At 42.2% G+C, this 16,124-nt stretch overlaps 1 protein-coding gene and 1 long non-coding RNA gene across 4 annotated transcripts; one reads left to right on the top strand and one right to left on the bottom strand.

Annotated features, from left to right (window-relative positions):
- Window positions 1-3,487: 3,487 nt before the first annotated feature.
- On the bottom strand, window positions 3,488-16,075 carry YTHDF1 (YTH N6-methyladenosine RNA binding protein 1). Of its 3 annotated transcripts, XM_040650685.2 has the most exons (6): window positions 15,695-15,777; window positions 15,340-15,364; window positions 13,835-13,914; window positions 11,814-11,943; window positions 9,203-10,729; window positions 3,488-4,996 (listed from the first exon to the last, which is right to left on the bottom strand). In XM_040650685.2, the coding sequence occupies exons 5-6, from the start codon at window positions 10,709-10,711 to the stop codon at window positions 4,970-4,972; spliced, it is 1,536 nt and encodes a 511-aa protein (XP_040506619.1). In that variant the 5' UTR covers window positions 10,712-10,729; window positions 11,814-11,943; window positions 13,835-13,914; window positions 15,340-15,364; window positions 15,695-15,777; the 3' UTR covers window positions 3,488-4,969. The 3 variants fall into 3 exon arrangements, with proteins under 3 accessions (XP_040506619.1, NP_001012851.2, XP_040506618.1); NM_001012833.2 differs by lacking the exon at window positions 11,814-11,943 and having other exon boundaries at window positions 15,695-16,075; XM_040650684.2 differs by lacking the exon at window positions 11,814-11,943 and having other exon boundaries at window positions 15,280-15,364; window positions 15,695-16,075.
- LOC121107355 lies at window positions 5,784-13,922 on the top strand. Its single transcript, XR_005841350.2, has 2 exons — window positions 5,784-5,901; window positions 13,750-13,922. It is a non-coding gene; the product is annotated as an uncharacterized LOC121107355 (long non-coding RNA).
- Window positions 16,076-16,124: the final 49 nt, after the last annotated feature.

Here is a 16,124-nt window from a genome sequence, read left to right on the forward strand (position 1 = left end):
GCTTTTGGCATCATTACAGGAAAAGATCTAGAAGTGCTGTAGGAAGTTCCATTCCAATTAGCTTCACATCAATGGTGGGGTAAGCATTACAAAGCATTTAAAAGATCAAATGCAAAAGCACAGCTTGAGTAATAGGGACCGAGGTGGTTTCAGCTAGGAACATTTGTGGTTAATCTGATGGAGCTCTTTGAGGCTGTAACTGCTGCAGCAGTCAAAGTGGAGGAAACAGGCAGAGCACAATTAGGCTTACAGCACGCAGTGGACAAGGCTTTGCAAAAGAAGCTAATGACTGAGATGGGGAGTCCCAGAATAAGTGGATGTGCCGTGGCTTTATGCTCTGGAAATTGCCCAGAAACAAAAGATGCGAGCAGGAAGGTAATAATGGAAACCTTCTGTGTCAGAAGGAAACTGTTCCTGGGCTGCAGCGTACAGCCAGCTTGTCTGGAGAGGAACAAAAGGCAGCAAGGTGAGACAGAGCTCCCCGGGGCAGGGAGCTGCAATTTGCTCCTGAACATCGCGTTCCGTTCCGTGGTGCCTCCTGCACCAAACAAACAACCCTCCTTTTTCCTAACCGAGCTGCTGGAGCTCTGCTTTTTGTATTCTCCCCCTTCTTCTTTCGACAAAGCCTTTAGGAACAAGCAGTGCCAGTGGCACACACAGGCCCACGGAGGGGGATGAACAGCTGCACGGCTGCAGTTATGGGATTCATGGGAAGCTGCGGTGAGAGCTCCATGGGACGGTGCTCAGCGGGTGTCACACACACCCCACCCTCTCCATGCATTCTGAAACCCCACACAGAACGGGAACCCGGGCAATGCCAGGCAGGAGGACCTCATTTTGCAGCTGTTTGGTGAGATTTGGAACCGATGCATACGGGCACAGATTCCATGCAAACACCATCGGAGCACATCTACCATCCCAGGGCTTTGCAACCTGAAAGCAAAGGCAGAACTGCTTTCTCCACGCCTGCCTGAAGGAGTCAGTGCTGCCTTCAGGTTTTAGGAACAGTTTCATTGCTGGGAAACGATCTGGCTGGAAAATGCATTTCTTGTTACCAGCAAGGTGAGGCTGCAGGCAGCGGGCCGTGCCCAGGTGTGGCAGCTCAGGTATGCAGCAATGTCTTCTCATTCACACGAAGACAAAACCAGCACTATTTCTTATGATATGTCTCTCCCAGGCATACAGCTATGCACGTACACGTGTGAGACATACAACACGCACACATATGTATGAGTGCCCATCTGACAAAAGAAAAACAACAACTAAAACCCTGTGTGTGATAGCTGGCTCATAAAGCCTCTCTTCTTCCCCACCCTGTATTGTACTCACCGTGGGCAGATTACGTTTCCCATAGGAGCTCAATACTGCTGCTCCTTCCTTTTAGCATCAGGAAATCTTTTGGAGTTCTCTTTACTCCCGGATGGTAAAAATCACTTACTGGTTCTTGCCCTGCGTTACCCCTCCCACCACCCCTATTTCAGGTCAGAATTGGCCTTTTTAGAAAGCACCTTTAGGACCAGAAAATCCCACCGTGCTTCCAACCATCATCACGATCCCTTTGGTATCTCATAACCTAACGATGTCCCATAAAGGGAGGCCCTACTGGCAATTTCTTCCCTCACAGCACTCCCCACGCAGCCCCCGATGTCCTCTGCGGGCCGCCAGCCCTCTTCCCAGCTCCATATCAGGTCACCTGTGCAAAAGAACCCAACATCTCCTTCAGATCCACGCTGTGCAACCTTCACACGGAACATTCCCAAAGATCTGGGATAGCAGTGCTTTCTTACCCACCCCATAGCACATGCACCCCTTTCACACCATCCTCGTTACCGAAGCCACAGCAAACACCGTGTCCTCCTGATGGAGCAGAAGTGAGTTTGGGGAAAACTTTACCAACTGTCTGTTGCCACGGAAACCTCCCAGGTAAAAATAATTCCTCGAATATAACTTATAAACAGACAGATGGCATAAATCCGCCCACACGCTCCAGACTGAAGCAGTCACTAAGAGGCAGTGCATGGATCAGCTCTGTGAGTGCGTTCTTCAACACGTGTGGTCATCTCTGTGCTGACCGCTCACCCACGGAACTCAGGCAAAAGGAGTGGGGATGCTGCAGAAAGCACTGCAGATGTATGGAAGCCACATCAGCACACCTCCACGTGGGGCTTCTTAACTTAAGGGATCACCAAACACGCTCCAAAATCCCACATGAAATACAGAAGTGAACCCAGTAGCACAGCAGGGAAGCACAGACCTCACAGAGCCCAGAGTCCCTCTGGCACGTGGCACACAGCTCAGTCACTTCAGCATTATGAACATGGGAGAGCAAAGCCAGGCTCTTTGCACAACCTGTGTTCTCCAGTGCTCTGACATAAAGCACAAAGGCAAGTTCCTTTGGAAACACCACTTGGTTTAGAGAAGGAACAATTAAAACCTATGACGTTATTCTAGAACAGACAGCAGACAAATGCTTTCCCCACCTCACAGTGCCATTTGTACACACACAAAGCTGTGTCTCTTTAAAGCTGGAAAGACAGTTGATTGAAAATGTGTTTGACTTGCAGCCTGCATTTCAGCCCTCCTAGCACTGCTCACAGCAGTAGTAAAAGGGATCATTTTCCCCATTGTGGAATGCTTTCTCCCTGCATTAACTGAGCTGCTGCACAACGCGGCCACAAAATGCTGCAATCCCTGTAAGGGGAACCTCTACATGCTGAAGTTATGGACTTTTTCTGCTGCTCATAAGGCCAGAGAACAGGTTGAGATGCACTGCAACTTTCCTTAACCACACAGCCAAACCAGGTGGAGATAACAGTTCTCTCCCTCTGGTAGAAGAATATTTGCATTGTCTCCAGTTAAATCACAGCAAATAAACTTTCCAGATCTAAATTAAGAAAACAAATGGAAGTTGTGTAACTAAGTTTTCTCTTTAGGGTCAGAATGGAGCTGAACTCTTCTCAGCTCTACACTCACCAGCTGTAAACCTCCTGCCTCGACCAGCAGAAGCTAACAGCACATCCTTTTCTTGTTGTAAAATGCAGTATTGCTTTAAAAAGCCAATTTAAAAAAAAAAAAAAAAGTCAAATTGCAAAAACGAGAGGGGCAAAATACAGCTCGTCGTTGTAAAAGAAACAGTTCGGAGCACTTTACCCCTCTTTGGAAGGTTCTTTTCTCCTCCCATTGCCCCACACCTGCAGCACTGAAGGCTATGGGGCAACTCCCAAGTCTGAGCTACAGCTTCAGAAGGGAAAGCACAAATGACAACCATGGTGTGTGTGCATACCTCCTCGGGATGGAAGCATTCAGACTGCCTGAAGTGCCCTCGGCAGAGTCCTCAGCAAACACCAAGCATGCCAATAGCCAACATCCAACCTGTTGTAACCAAAACACCTCTCGCATTAAATGTAACTCATGAGCTTGTGTAATGGAAAGATTGTAACATAGGAACATAAATGACAGTACGGAAAAAACGAAAATGACATCAAGCTTGCTAAATATGTATTGTTTATTAAGGCTTGTATTCTCCTAGAGGAAAAAGTTAATCCGATGCTGTCCATTACTCCTTACAGGCAGTAACAGTCCAGAGACAGTTATATGTTCTAAATACAAGTCTAAATGATACAGATTAAACTTTATTTAAATTGGAGGTCCTTTTGGAGTAAATAGTATTCAGAAGATACTTGCTTTCTAATATAGTAAAAGATCCTCTACGATAAACACGTGCAGATTCAGTGTGCTAGAGCAGCGGACATGAGCACCATTTCCATGCTTAATTGGAACTCCGGTTGGTGACAGGCTCTCTGACAGTCCCCTCACTCCACAAAAACATGACAGCAAATTCATTTTTCTTAAAACAGGTTTCTTTACTCATCCAACAGAAAGAAATTAGACATACACACTGTCAATTTTAAACATCTGAGGCATAATCCATCATATTATCCATACTATTAGTTCCTACGTTAAAGCTCAGCATTATTGGTATAAAAACTTTAAATGGCATTGGGATTGGGGGGGGAAGGGTGGGGGGGAGTAATGGAGGGAGGATTAAAAATGATCTGCAATTAACTAATAACACCTGAAGCTGAAACAGGTTTAAACACATCGTCCAAAACCCCTGCAATGTTGATAGCATCACATTATTATTTAATTATCAAGCTACAAAAACCATAAAGCAGAATTATGGCTGAGAGAAAGCATCGCGCTCACCCCCGGCAGGATATGGTATAACAAATGCACACTGAAGCACTGCTTAACAGAATGTGGAAGGGAAATCTTTTGCAGAGAAACAATTCCACTGACAATCTGATTTTCTACCAGACAGAAAAAACCAACGATGGCGCGTTAGCGATTTTAGAAGTGTAATCGTACAGATAAATAAAGAGGCACAGCAGCTGCACAAACTGATCTCAAACCCCATCGTTTCCACCTCTAAATGCTGAAGTGCAGTTATCTTCAAAAGGTTTTTAAATGGCAAAAAGAAAGACAAAAAAAATATATCAATGCGTGGTTTCTTAGGTTTGCCATGAAGAAATGGGGATTGGGAAGAGGATAAAGGAAGATTAGTCATGTATTCTCCATGATCTCCGTATCTATAGGAACAGAATTTGTGCCAAAATAAAGTCTTTGGGAAGCACTGACACTTTAGTATGCTCATGTATAGGTCCCACATTAGGTTAATATAACTGTTTACCAACTTAAAAAAATAAAAAGAGACACACCTTTATTAATGATTTCTACAGAATTTTACATAGAAAAAGATACAAATTAATGCAGATCCACTTGGGCAAAAATAAACTACAAAGATGCAACAACTTAATTTCCCCTGCACGAGAAGATATATTGGAGCTGAAAGCTTTAGTTGGTCCTGATGCCAGGATACAGCACCAGAATACTTCAATTTTGTTTCTCAGTCGAATTTAATATCAGTTCTAGTATATATATATATATATCAAACTGTATGTTTATATCCTTATTGTTTGTTTCGATTCTGACGTTCCTGTAAAGAGAAAAGAGTTAAAAACAGTTAAAAGATTTTAGTCAGATGAATGAGCAAAAGTATTACAGCACTGATGTGACCCCAGACAACGATTATATGCTTTGTTATAAGAAAAACAATGCTGCTATATTTTAAAGTACCTGACAATCCAATGCTTTGCTAAGAACTTAATACTAAGGTACATCTACAAATGGAACAGCTGAGTAAATACCTGCAGTCACCCCAAGCTGATAGCATATGAAGGTCACGGTAAGGAAGGTATGGTATACCATCATTCCCAATTAGAATAGGGATCTGTAACATTCTGCTTTCTGGATTACTTTAGCTGCTGCAGCAGCAGCACAGTCTTGAACAAAAACTGATTTCAAGGCTGATACTCTTTATTTCACAACAACTAGAAATACATTATAAAGTATTTTGTACTTAACAGAACTACTGCTTTCACTTTTATCTTAAGTCAAATACATCAGCCCAGCCTTTCAGGCTCAAACTGTTTCTTTACTGAAGCTTGTGGACACCAATCACAAAGTGAGCCACTGACCACTGCTAAACAGCATCACAATTTAAGCTATCCACGGCAAACAGAAGCTGCATGGTGGACTCCCCTTCCAAAGAGTGTAAGTGTAGATGTGGTACTTTGGGACATAGCTCAATAGTGCAATAGTGGTGGTCAGGGGATGGCTGAATATCACTCTAACACCTTACAGTGCAGATTTGCTGAAAAGAAGAAATAAGCTTGTTGATCCCAGAGCTTCCTGAGATGCAACTCCTCTGCAGTTTCAGTGACACCAAGGAGCAGACCTTGGAATCACAGACTGTTACGACACAGACCAGAGGTGAGCACACAATACCAGGGACACACAGTTAAACACAGATCTGCAAAGATGAACTGCAGACATTTTACAGTAAGTAGAACTATTTCTGTCCTACCACACGTTGCAAACGAAAACACAAAAACCCGCAACAAGTTGCTTTTCTTTACAAGCCCTTATTTTCTTTCTAAAGATTATCTCACATGCATTGCAACGTCATGTTTTATGAGCTGATCACAGAATTTGCTCTCTCTGTGGGTACATCCATGCTGCAGCAGCTTTTGGAACTGAGCAAGAAAAGCAGTGGGCAGGACAGATTCCATACCACTTGCTCTTTGGCTTACTCCTTTCCCAGCTCTGGATCATTACATTAGGCCAAAAAAAAAAAGCTTATAACTATGGCACATCAGAAGCTGGACTTGTACACCAGCATGAAGAAATCAACCACTAGTTAAGGAAACACTGGCTAGAAAGATGTTCACATTAAAAAAACCTGAATTCTAGTGGCTTGCATCAAATAGATTACATGACGTCATTCTTTTCCCTACTAAACACGTTATAAATGAAATAAAAGCATTCAAGCTCTCCATGAGTAAATTCTAAGGACTTCCAGCCTTTTGTAATTGTGACTGTGATGAAACAGAGGCATGATTTGTAACAAGAAATTTTACTGCTAAACAGAGTACAATGCATTAAAAAAGAAACAACAGCCACACCAACTTGAAACCTAATTTTGATGCTACACATGCAAATAACCATCCAAAAAAGTCATTTAAGTTGCCTTAACCAGCAATATTGAAAAATGGTCATAGGAAAGTTAATTTTGGCATACTAAGGATGGTGCAATAGCAGGAACTTCACAACAGTAAGTCTAATTGTATGTATGTCCTGCAAAGAAACACTTACGGTAATCAGCTAGACTTCTTATGTTCATTTATACAATAAGAGTGGAAAAGAAATTAACTTTCCAGACAATTTCATAGAAGGCATCCCAGTGAGCAGTACCTTTCTTTTCACACCCTCACCGTTGTCTGCTGTATTTCTCCAGCACTACCACCTTCCTCAGTGCACTCTGATTTCCTGTGCCCTGTGCTATTTTCTAACCCATCCAGATGAATCTCAGAAATGTTAAACTTCAAGCTTTATTTTCTGCATGTGCCATACAAGCTAGAGCCTCAGCTTTAAATGAGGCAAAAAAAGACATTACTATTTTGAAAAGCAATCCTGTTATAGAAGCGGTGACCTAAGCAAGCATATCATATTAGTGCTTGAACTGAAAGTGCAAAATAGCTATGTGTATGAAAATAACGCGAAGTGGGGTCAGCCCAATAGGAACATCAGCACACTGAGCTACTTCAAAGCAAAGGAAGCTCAGCATTCAGTAAGCTGCCATCTGAACCTCCTCAGGCAACTGAGTTAACAGTTCAGGAAGGCTGGATGCCTATCACTTTCACTACTTGATGCAAATATGCACCAACTGTTTCAGATTTCCCAGCACTCCCACTCCTCACACACATTATTCTCCCCTCCAGCCTTGGTAACAAGTCACAGGGAGACTCAGCATGAAAAACGGAACCAATCTCCTCCCTAGACTGTAAGAAGTTGACTTGACTTGCTCTAGAGAAATTTGCACAGTAGATCAAGGGATGTCATTCTCCCCCTTTATTCCACCCTCATGAGACTCCACATGCAGCACTCCGTTCAACTGTGCAACTCCCAGTACAAGAGACATGGACCTGTCGGAGCAGGTCCAGAGGAGGGTCACAGAGATGATCAGAGTGCTGGGACACCTCTCCTAGGAAGACAGGCTGAGAGTTAGGATTATTCAGCCTGGAGAAGGCCAGTATCCAGAGGAGAATACAGAAAAGCTGGTGAGGGACTCTTGGTCAGGGAACATAGGGACAGGGCAGAGGGTAGCTGATTTTTAAATAAAAGAGGGTAGATCTGTATTACATATAGGAAAATAAATTGTTTATTTTGAGAACGGTGGGGCATTGGAACAACCTGCCCAGAGAAGCTGCAGTCGCCCCATCCTCAGAAGTGCTCGTGGTCAAGCTGGACAGGACTTTGAGTAATGTGATCTAGTGGAAGGTGTCCCTGCCATGGGACATGGGGTTGAAACCAGGTAATCTTTAAAGGTACATTCCAACTCCAGTCATTCTGTGGTTATTTAGGTTCCATCCCACACATGAAAACCGCTCTCCTTGAGATACAGGTTGTGTTAAATATTGAATTGCCAATCATGTACTGAATGAATGAGATGTTGAGATAATGACTTTTAGGTTTTGGTTTGTGAAACCCCGCAGAGAGTACAGAACAAAAACTTGCCATCCCTGCTGTGTTGAAGTATGCTACATATGTCATATCAGATGCTTAGAAAAAGTTGAGCTGGAAGTCCTTAAGACACTGATCTCCTTTCCTCTCACAACTTAAGGGTACATTCTAAGAAGATGAGCTGAAACAAATTTATCTTAATTCTTAAATGCCAGTAAAGCCATTAAAACAGCAAGTTCAATTTCACCATCACCACCAACCCTTGCTTTAAAAACATTCAAAAGCAAGCATAAGCTGCACTAAACCAGCCTGCTCAATAAATGCTTTATTTAAAACACTATTCAAAAATGTGCACGAAACACTTTTGATAGAGAAACTTGTAAGTGTTACCTAAGTGATAATTACACACCCCAACGCCTAGTGTTTTGTCAGTACATAACTTCCAGGCTGCCTAATTAGAGAAAGGTGTTCTTGAAACTGAGGTCATGGGACAGATGACTCTTGGGGCCATGAAAGGGTATATAAAATATTTATCATGCTTTCCCAGTTACTGCCCCAGCTTCTCATGCATCCTCACTCAAGACTTTTCAGGAATTAATAAACATACTAGTCCTGAGAACAATTTGCCTTTATTTACCCAAGTAGTAACATACATGGGGATTCAGCAGCAGGAACAATCTTCCTAACACTATTCCATATTCCATCAATTTTATATAACTTCTTTCCCAGTAGGATCAATCTTCCTGCTCTTAAAGGTAATACACAAATGTCAAATGCCAACACAGGTATCAATTTGGATAGACAAGTTCCAGTCAAACAGTACTTAAATACCTCATGTTTATGAAGCAAAATGCTTATGAGGCAACTCTAAAATAGAAACTTGTTTCTAATCTATTAATTGCTTTACGATACTACAAAACCCTGGACATAACCTCCTTTACCTGCGCCAGTGCTTTTGCTTTGAAATATACTTGCTATGAAATTATGTCACATAAATAAGCATCAGTTGAGATGTATTAAAAACATTTTTAATTCCTACTTACATTTTCTCCATTATAGCAGCCTTCACATTTCATTTTCCCCATATCTGTGTATAAAATAAATTTTTTAATAAGTTTACCTTCCGCACCACCTCCTCCTCTTCTTGGCGCTTTTCATAATGAGAAAAGTCATCAAAGATGGAGGTCGTGTGCTTGTAAGTAGCAATAATTTTAAGCACTTGTTTTGCTTTTTCTAAGGGCACCTCCTGTGTGTCACGGGAGTTTGTAACAGGTTTGTTGTCATTGTTCTCCAGCCTGATGTGTCGGAGCTGGTTGTTGGGCACATCCTTCACAAAGATCCACTTGACATCAAATTTCCCCTTCCACTTGTCCTGAGACCAGACACCTGCACTGGTGCCATAGTCCACAGGTGATTTCATCTCTGCAACTCCACAGAAGTGTCCACTGCCATTGACACTGAATAGCAAGTAGACCGGACCCTTGCTATTCATGGACCGAAAAGCACTGTCCAGGCGTTTGTTGCCATGCTCCGTACTACACCAAATAGAATACTTAATGGAACGATGAATATCATCCTCAGAATAGCTCTTTATTATGAACACACGTCCATTTTTAAGGTTCCATTCAAAATCTTTAGGATTATAGCTGTGAGCAGCTTTCAGTTTTTCAAGAACAGGATGGGACTCACCACTTGGAACAGGGTTAGGCTGGGTACTGCCAGCTGAATTGCTGTCATTACCAGTTCCTCCACTTTGGCCAAAAGCTGCATTTCTGTTGCGAGGAGCAATCCAGCGATTTTGGGGTGGCTGTTGAGGGCTCTGATACTGTGGTTGAGTCAATGGAGGAGGCTGAGCTGGAACAGGCTGAACAATTTGTTGCTGTGGCTGTGGAACAGACTGAGGAGAAGGTATCTGCTGGGGAGCAGGAACTTTCGCCACAGGACCCTTATTGTCCCAAGTACCTATGTCCATATTATGCTTTATAGGAGGAGGCGGCAATGCTCCTCCAATCACAGGTCCAGTTTTTGTTTTCATTTTAGGCTGTGGTTTTGCAGGTTTGCTAGCTATAGCAGCCCAAGAAGTTGGTTTAGATACTGGCAAGTTTACATTTGATCCACCATTACCAGAGAGGGCACCTGTCATCCCAGCACTGTTAACAACAGAACCTACTGTTTTCACAGCTGAAGTTGTAACATCTCCACCAATCTTAAGTCCGACCATTCCCTGTTCAATACTGTTCATTCCAGGAGCTTTATTTAATGTATCATTATGAAATCCTGTTTGTCCATCCACGATGGTACCTCCCAGTGAACTAGGTGGATAGCTGTAACTGCTCCCATATGCTGAACTTTGAGTCTGCTGTCCTTGGGATCCACTTGTTCCCCAAGCTGAGAAGGCAGGATTTTCAGGGAAAAAGTTAAACCGGTGTTGATAGATATTATTTCCCAGACCCCCAGGCTGTCCAAAAACAGCATCATGCATAAAATGATGATCTCCATTACTGAGCTGTCCATAGGTGGTGAGATACGGGATAGGAGGATCTCCTCCTGTAGACCATGGCGCTTCACTGAGAGAGTAGGGAAACCCAATAGATGGTGGATAATAACTTGACAGATAAGGATCAGTCATTGATGGATAGCTACTGTTCTGTTAAAGAAAAAAAGTAACTTCAGATATGTAAAACTGTATACAAAAAGCCACAGCACTACATAGAATCACAGAATCACTACATCACCAACCAGAAAAGAACAACAGGGATAGGGTAATTAATTTCTAATTACAAATCTTACTTTATATTCCAACAACAACTTGATGTATTTTGGTCCTATCTGCACATTCACAATATGCTCCAGTACTACTGGTTCACAATATGTTAGTACTTGAGATTTTGAGTCTGTAACAAACTTAGTTACATTAGTATAGAGTCTTTTGTGGCTTCTACTGGAATTACCTCATCTGCTAACACTCTAAAATATTTCAAGGAACTTCTATAACAATATGTTCTGTATCTCAGAAGACTAAGGATATTTAGTATATCTTAACTATCATAAAGTTGTAGGTGAAACTACTTTAATATGACAGCAAACAGTAGTACGAACACAGACCTCATTACGAGATTGTTTTGAAGAGCCAACAGATCTTAACAAGCAAAGCATACCTGAGGTGGTGAAACATACAAAGGCTACTTCTTTCAGATAGGACCACAGTGAGATCCCATACTGAGAAACGTGTCAAGTCTGGAATAAGCCAATCCAGTCACTAGAAACTGAAATTAAGTTGACTGATGTGCTAGAGGCAGGTACGCAGACACGATACATGCCAGGAAGCCAAACTGTTTGTGACAAATCCTATTAAATTGTTTCTCAAAGTCTCTTCCGCCCTCAACAGTAAAGCTACAAATGTTCAAGAGCATCTACAACTGTCCTTCCAAACAGAACATCTTTTTCACTCCATGAAATAAAAGACTGACCTGTCATAAACCAGCAAATTCCTCTCTAAAATTCCAGTTTTAACTCCTTTACTCCTTCTCAGCTGTCTTTCAGAACAGGTTGAGAAGCCTTTTCTTCCCCTACAATCTTCTGCTGACGCAGTATTGTGAAACATTCAATGTGTTTCTCACATTCAATAATGGAAAAGAATAAATACTGAATATTACGAGATTTTTTATTCTTTAAATAAGCATGAAACATATACCGGAGACATTCTAAAAAGATACTCTAAATGTAATTACCAGCAAGGAGGAAGGAAGCTCAACATCTCCTGTTAATGAGTTGAACAGTAGTTACCCTTTCCTTACTCACAGAGAAAGGTGATTTTCAGAAGAGGAACTAAGATTCCTTTCAAACTGCAAGATCCCAATCCTGAACAAAAGCCAGCAAAACAGCAGTGGAACTCCAGTCATTTTTCCAAACATAAGATTGTTTCTTAGCTTATTCAGAAAATGAAGTAAAATGATGAGCATTAATATCCAATTGATAAATTACACTTATTTTTACTACCCATTTTTCAGTTTATTCCCTTCAATAGCATCAAAATTAATACCATTTCCACATAAAGAATGGCACCATAAAATGCCACCAAGACTCAGGTCAGCACCACAGCCACTACTGAGATCTCAGCAGCCTAAATTCAATGTCACTGATTCAAAAAACATCACTGCTGCCAATGCTCACACTGCCTTCACGTACAAATTCTATCACCAACAAAATATGTACGATCTACTTTCCTATGAGAAGATCCTTCAAAATGGATGAAGTTTTCTATGCTTTTGAAGCCAGAAGAATCTATATTTACTATAGGAAAACATTTTTCTCTGGGAGACTCCAAATCAAGATTAATGTCATTGCATTATTTCTTAAACTGTTAACACAGGAAAAACACAAAAACAAACACTGGCAAAAAGGAGGGGAGAACAGCTTGAAATACTTATCTTTGTATATTCCACAGGTAAACATTTTGTTAAGACTGAGAAGTAATCTAGAGAAAGGTGTTTTGTTCTGCAGTATTTCTGCTAAAGGATTCTAGACAATTACTGAGACTCACCCCCTGTAGCCACAGTCTGTAAAGTTTCAGCAAGGTTTCTAACACTATTAAGGAAAGTTTCTGTAAAGATGCTTGCTAAGCATTCAATCTATTTTGACTGGCATTATGCCAGAGCATTTAAGAGAAACCCTGTCACAGATCCTTCACCACAACAGCAGTCACGTTCATTTCAACAAAATTATCCTTGACTGTTCGCTATTTATTTTTTTTTTAACAACCACTGTATTGATTAGGGAGGGAATCCTTTCTCCAAGCAGTACAAAATCAGAGTCCTATTTAATGCTATTGGCACTTTCCACTTAGAACTGTTAAGATGATTTCTTGCAGCACACCAACTTCTTGTTGCAGCATTAAAAAAGAGCCAATGGAGTTATGCTTTAGTGTACGTAGGTACCTACATTTTTTTTTTTTTAAAGCACATAGAGACTTTTTTGCCAGCAAGTTCAGCAACGTCACCAACATTAACAGTGGCATCTATCAGCTTCAGGCTGAACTGCACTTTTTAAAAGAAATAACAGGTGTACCCCTGCCAAGTCTCTCAAGTTTCTAAACATTTCATTCACTTTAACAAGATCGAAAGTTAAGTCAAAAATTACTTCAGCTAGAAGATTTTTATGACTACAACAGTATTTAAGTTCTGAATGGTGACTGTGAACTGTTTTATTCAGTTAGCATTACAGGGTGTTCATTACCTTTAAAATGATATGTTTGTCAGACTCGAGATATTTCAGAGAACAGGAAAGAAGAGCAATATTTGCTGAGGTGAGAAAAGCAAGCAGGACATCTGCAATCTTTTCTTAAAAGCAATATCCAAATTTCAACAATATTAACACCTAGGATTACTGAAAAAGATGAATTGTGAGACCCCAAAAATCAGGAACTCCAGACTCCCACATGCAAATCGCCTATCAAAGAAGTGCAAAATCACGTAGTTTGTCATAGTCCAACCATATCAATAACCTGCAACATGAGGAGAAATGAGCAGACACTACTTGGAGCATTAACATAGTTTTCACTAGTAGCCATCTGGATACCACAAGGTAATATTAGCTTTGTGAGCACAAGGCTAGTTGTATTATTAAGTAACACAATATGCTAGTCATTTCTTTTTCCATGTCTTTAAGGAATTTTCTTCCACAACGCCATCCTATGGAATTGGGTACCAAAAGCATGCTTAAGATAAAGAAAAAAGTGAAAAAACACACCAACCTGATTTGACTGCCCAGAAAGGTAAGGTTCAAAATCGTTGTCGTGAACTGTATCCTTTTGATGTAACGAACCATTTTGTACTACAAAAGAAAAAGTTACAAGACATTATGATACCGCTTAGAAGTGCTTCAGTAGAGTTTCACTTCATGTCACTTTAGGAAAAGCCACACTTCTTCACAGCATGAAGAATCTTAAAGACATACAGAACACTTTTGTCCCAATTACCGCTTACTCAAGCTCAGTTTTTTAAGTTTTTAAAAATCAAGCTTTCCTACAAGTGAGTGAACACACAACCCCTGTGAATCATCTCTGAGCCAAAAAATATAGGAGTTCTGTATAAGAAATAAATTAGGAAACATCTGATGTTTTGGTCCATAATTAGAACTCTCAGAAACTAATTCACAGCTCTCCCAGCATGTGGTGTTTACTGCCTAAGTTAAGTTAGCTACAGTGAGATCAGGTGGGCTTACATTTAATTATAAACAACGACTGCTGTGTGCCTTGATATTCTGCCATTTTTAATCAAAATGTAAATCTTCAAAGTGTGTAAAAGAGATATAAGTAGGCATTTCGGCAAGGCAAATAAATTCTTATGTGAAAAGCAATCAGAACCCATGACTTAAAGCTATACAAAAGCAAAATTTATTGGATTATGCCAAATGATTTCCTTTGTCATTTTAAATGACAAGAATAAAAGCTCAAACACCACATTATGTGATGAGAAAATACAGCTACTGTTCTATAGAACATATGAAGTAAAGCCACACAAGACTTAAGTGTTTAGCAAGCAAGTTTGGGAATTTATGAGAACAACTCTGGAAAGATTGTCAATGGAAGCAAAAGAGCATACACCAGTATTGGAAACAGTCAAACTTCTTGTGAGCAAAGATAGCTGGACTTAAGGCACGTTATGATAAATTGGAAAGCATTTGAGTTGAAGATACTGCCCTTCTCTAAAGCTAAACAATTACATGCGTACATAGCGATCATAGAATCAATCCGTTTCTTGAATGACTTACTGAAATTAGAAATCAGATGGAGCATGGATGTTGGCATAAGAAGTTCATTATCTCCAGCAATTAATTACTTGAGGAGTTTTAAATAGATATAATTAAGTTTGTAGGGCTATTTATCACAGATCATACCTGTAGAGCCAATAGCAGTCCAGTGATGGAACTGTATTTGTATAGCAGGAAACGACTATGCAAAGTATATAGAAATACTCCTACAGTGAACAGATACCCTTATAGTTTTTTGTTATTACAAGGAAATGAGGAGTCTGTAAGTACGCTTGGTATTATCTCCCATTTCTTCCCACTGTAAACTCCATAGCAATAAGTGGGATGCACTCAAGACCATGCAAATAACAGTTTATATATCTCTGAAACAAAGCACAACTTCCTTTGTTCCAGATGTTACCCACAGGGCTGCTAACCCACAGGTACCTGCAGAGCTCATCTCCTACAGGGGCTGCTTCAACAGCAACATCTCAGCGTGATCCTCACCTTTATTATCCTGTCCTTTCGGTCTCTGGAAAGCCACAGCACACGATTGGGTGCAGGAAAAGACACAAACAAACAAAAAGGAAAACAAAGAAGTTGATTTTAGGAGAACGTTCATACCAACACACAGCTGATGGGGAAGGATGGGGGTTCCCACAGAAAACAGCTGTAACGCACCGGGGGCTGTCTGAGCCGAGCTCGAGGCGCAGCTTTCAGGGCTCATCCACCCCCGGCCCGCCCCACAGACACCCCGCACGGCCGCAGCAGCGCGCTGTGCCTTCGGGCGAAGGTATCGACAGCGATCCGGGCCCGCAAGCGCCGAGAGGAGCAGGGCCACCCCCGGCCCCGCGCCGCTTACCTGAGGGTCAACGCTTGTGGCAGACATAATTCATGTACAGGGCCGCCGTGGTTCAGCAGAGAGGCCGGGAGGGAGGCGGGGCCGCTGGGAGCTCCGGGGCTGGCGGAGGGGCGGCGGCGGCGGCGCCTCTGTGCACAGGGCCGGGGAGGGGAATGGGCCGAGGGGGAGGGGAAGGGGCCCGCGCGCCGCCGCTCGGCGTCTCCTCAGGGGGCCCGGGGGACGGTAGGCCGGCGCCGGTCGCGCGCCTCGCCGTGCCCTGCCGGCCCCGTCCCTTCACATGCCCCCGGGCCTGCCCGCCTGCGCCGGGCCGCTGCGAGGGACGGAACCCGAACGGCCAACTCCAATGGCGGCGGGCGCCGGGCTGCGGTGACGTCAGGCCCTGAACGCGGAGCACGCCGGGAGAGCGCGGCCCGGCGCAGGCGGGAGGGAG

This window comes from Gallus gallus, chromosome 20 (genome assembly GCF_016699485.2).
Source record: "Gallus gallus isolate bGalGal1 chromosome 20, bGalGal1.mat.broiler.GRCg7b, whole genome shotgun sequence".
Lineage (NCBI taxonomy): Eukaryota > Metazoa > Chordata > Aves > Galliformes > Phasianidae > Gallus > Gallus gallus.

Coding starts and splice junctions, on each gene's coding strand:
- YTHDF1 (NM_001012833.2), bottom strand. CDS start 15,721: ATGTCTGCCACAAGCGTTGACCCTCAG. Junction 15,365..15,694: donor CCACAAGCGTTGACCCTCAG/GTAAGCGGCGCG, acceptor GTGGCTTTCCAG/AGACCGAAAGGACAGGATAA. Junction 10,730..13,834: donor TTTCTGGGCAGTCAAATCAG/GTTGGTGTGTTT, acceptor TTTCTTTAACAG/AACAGTAGCTATCCATCAAT.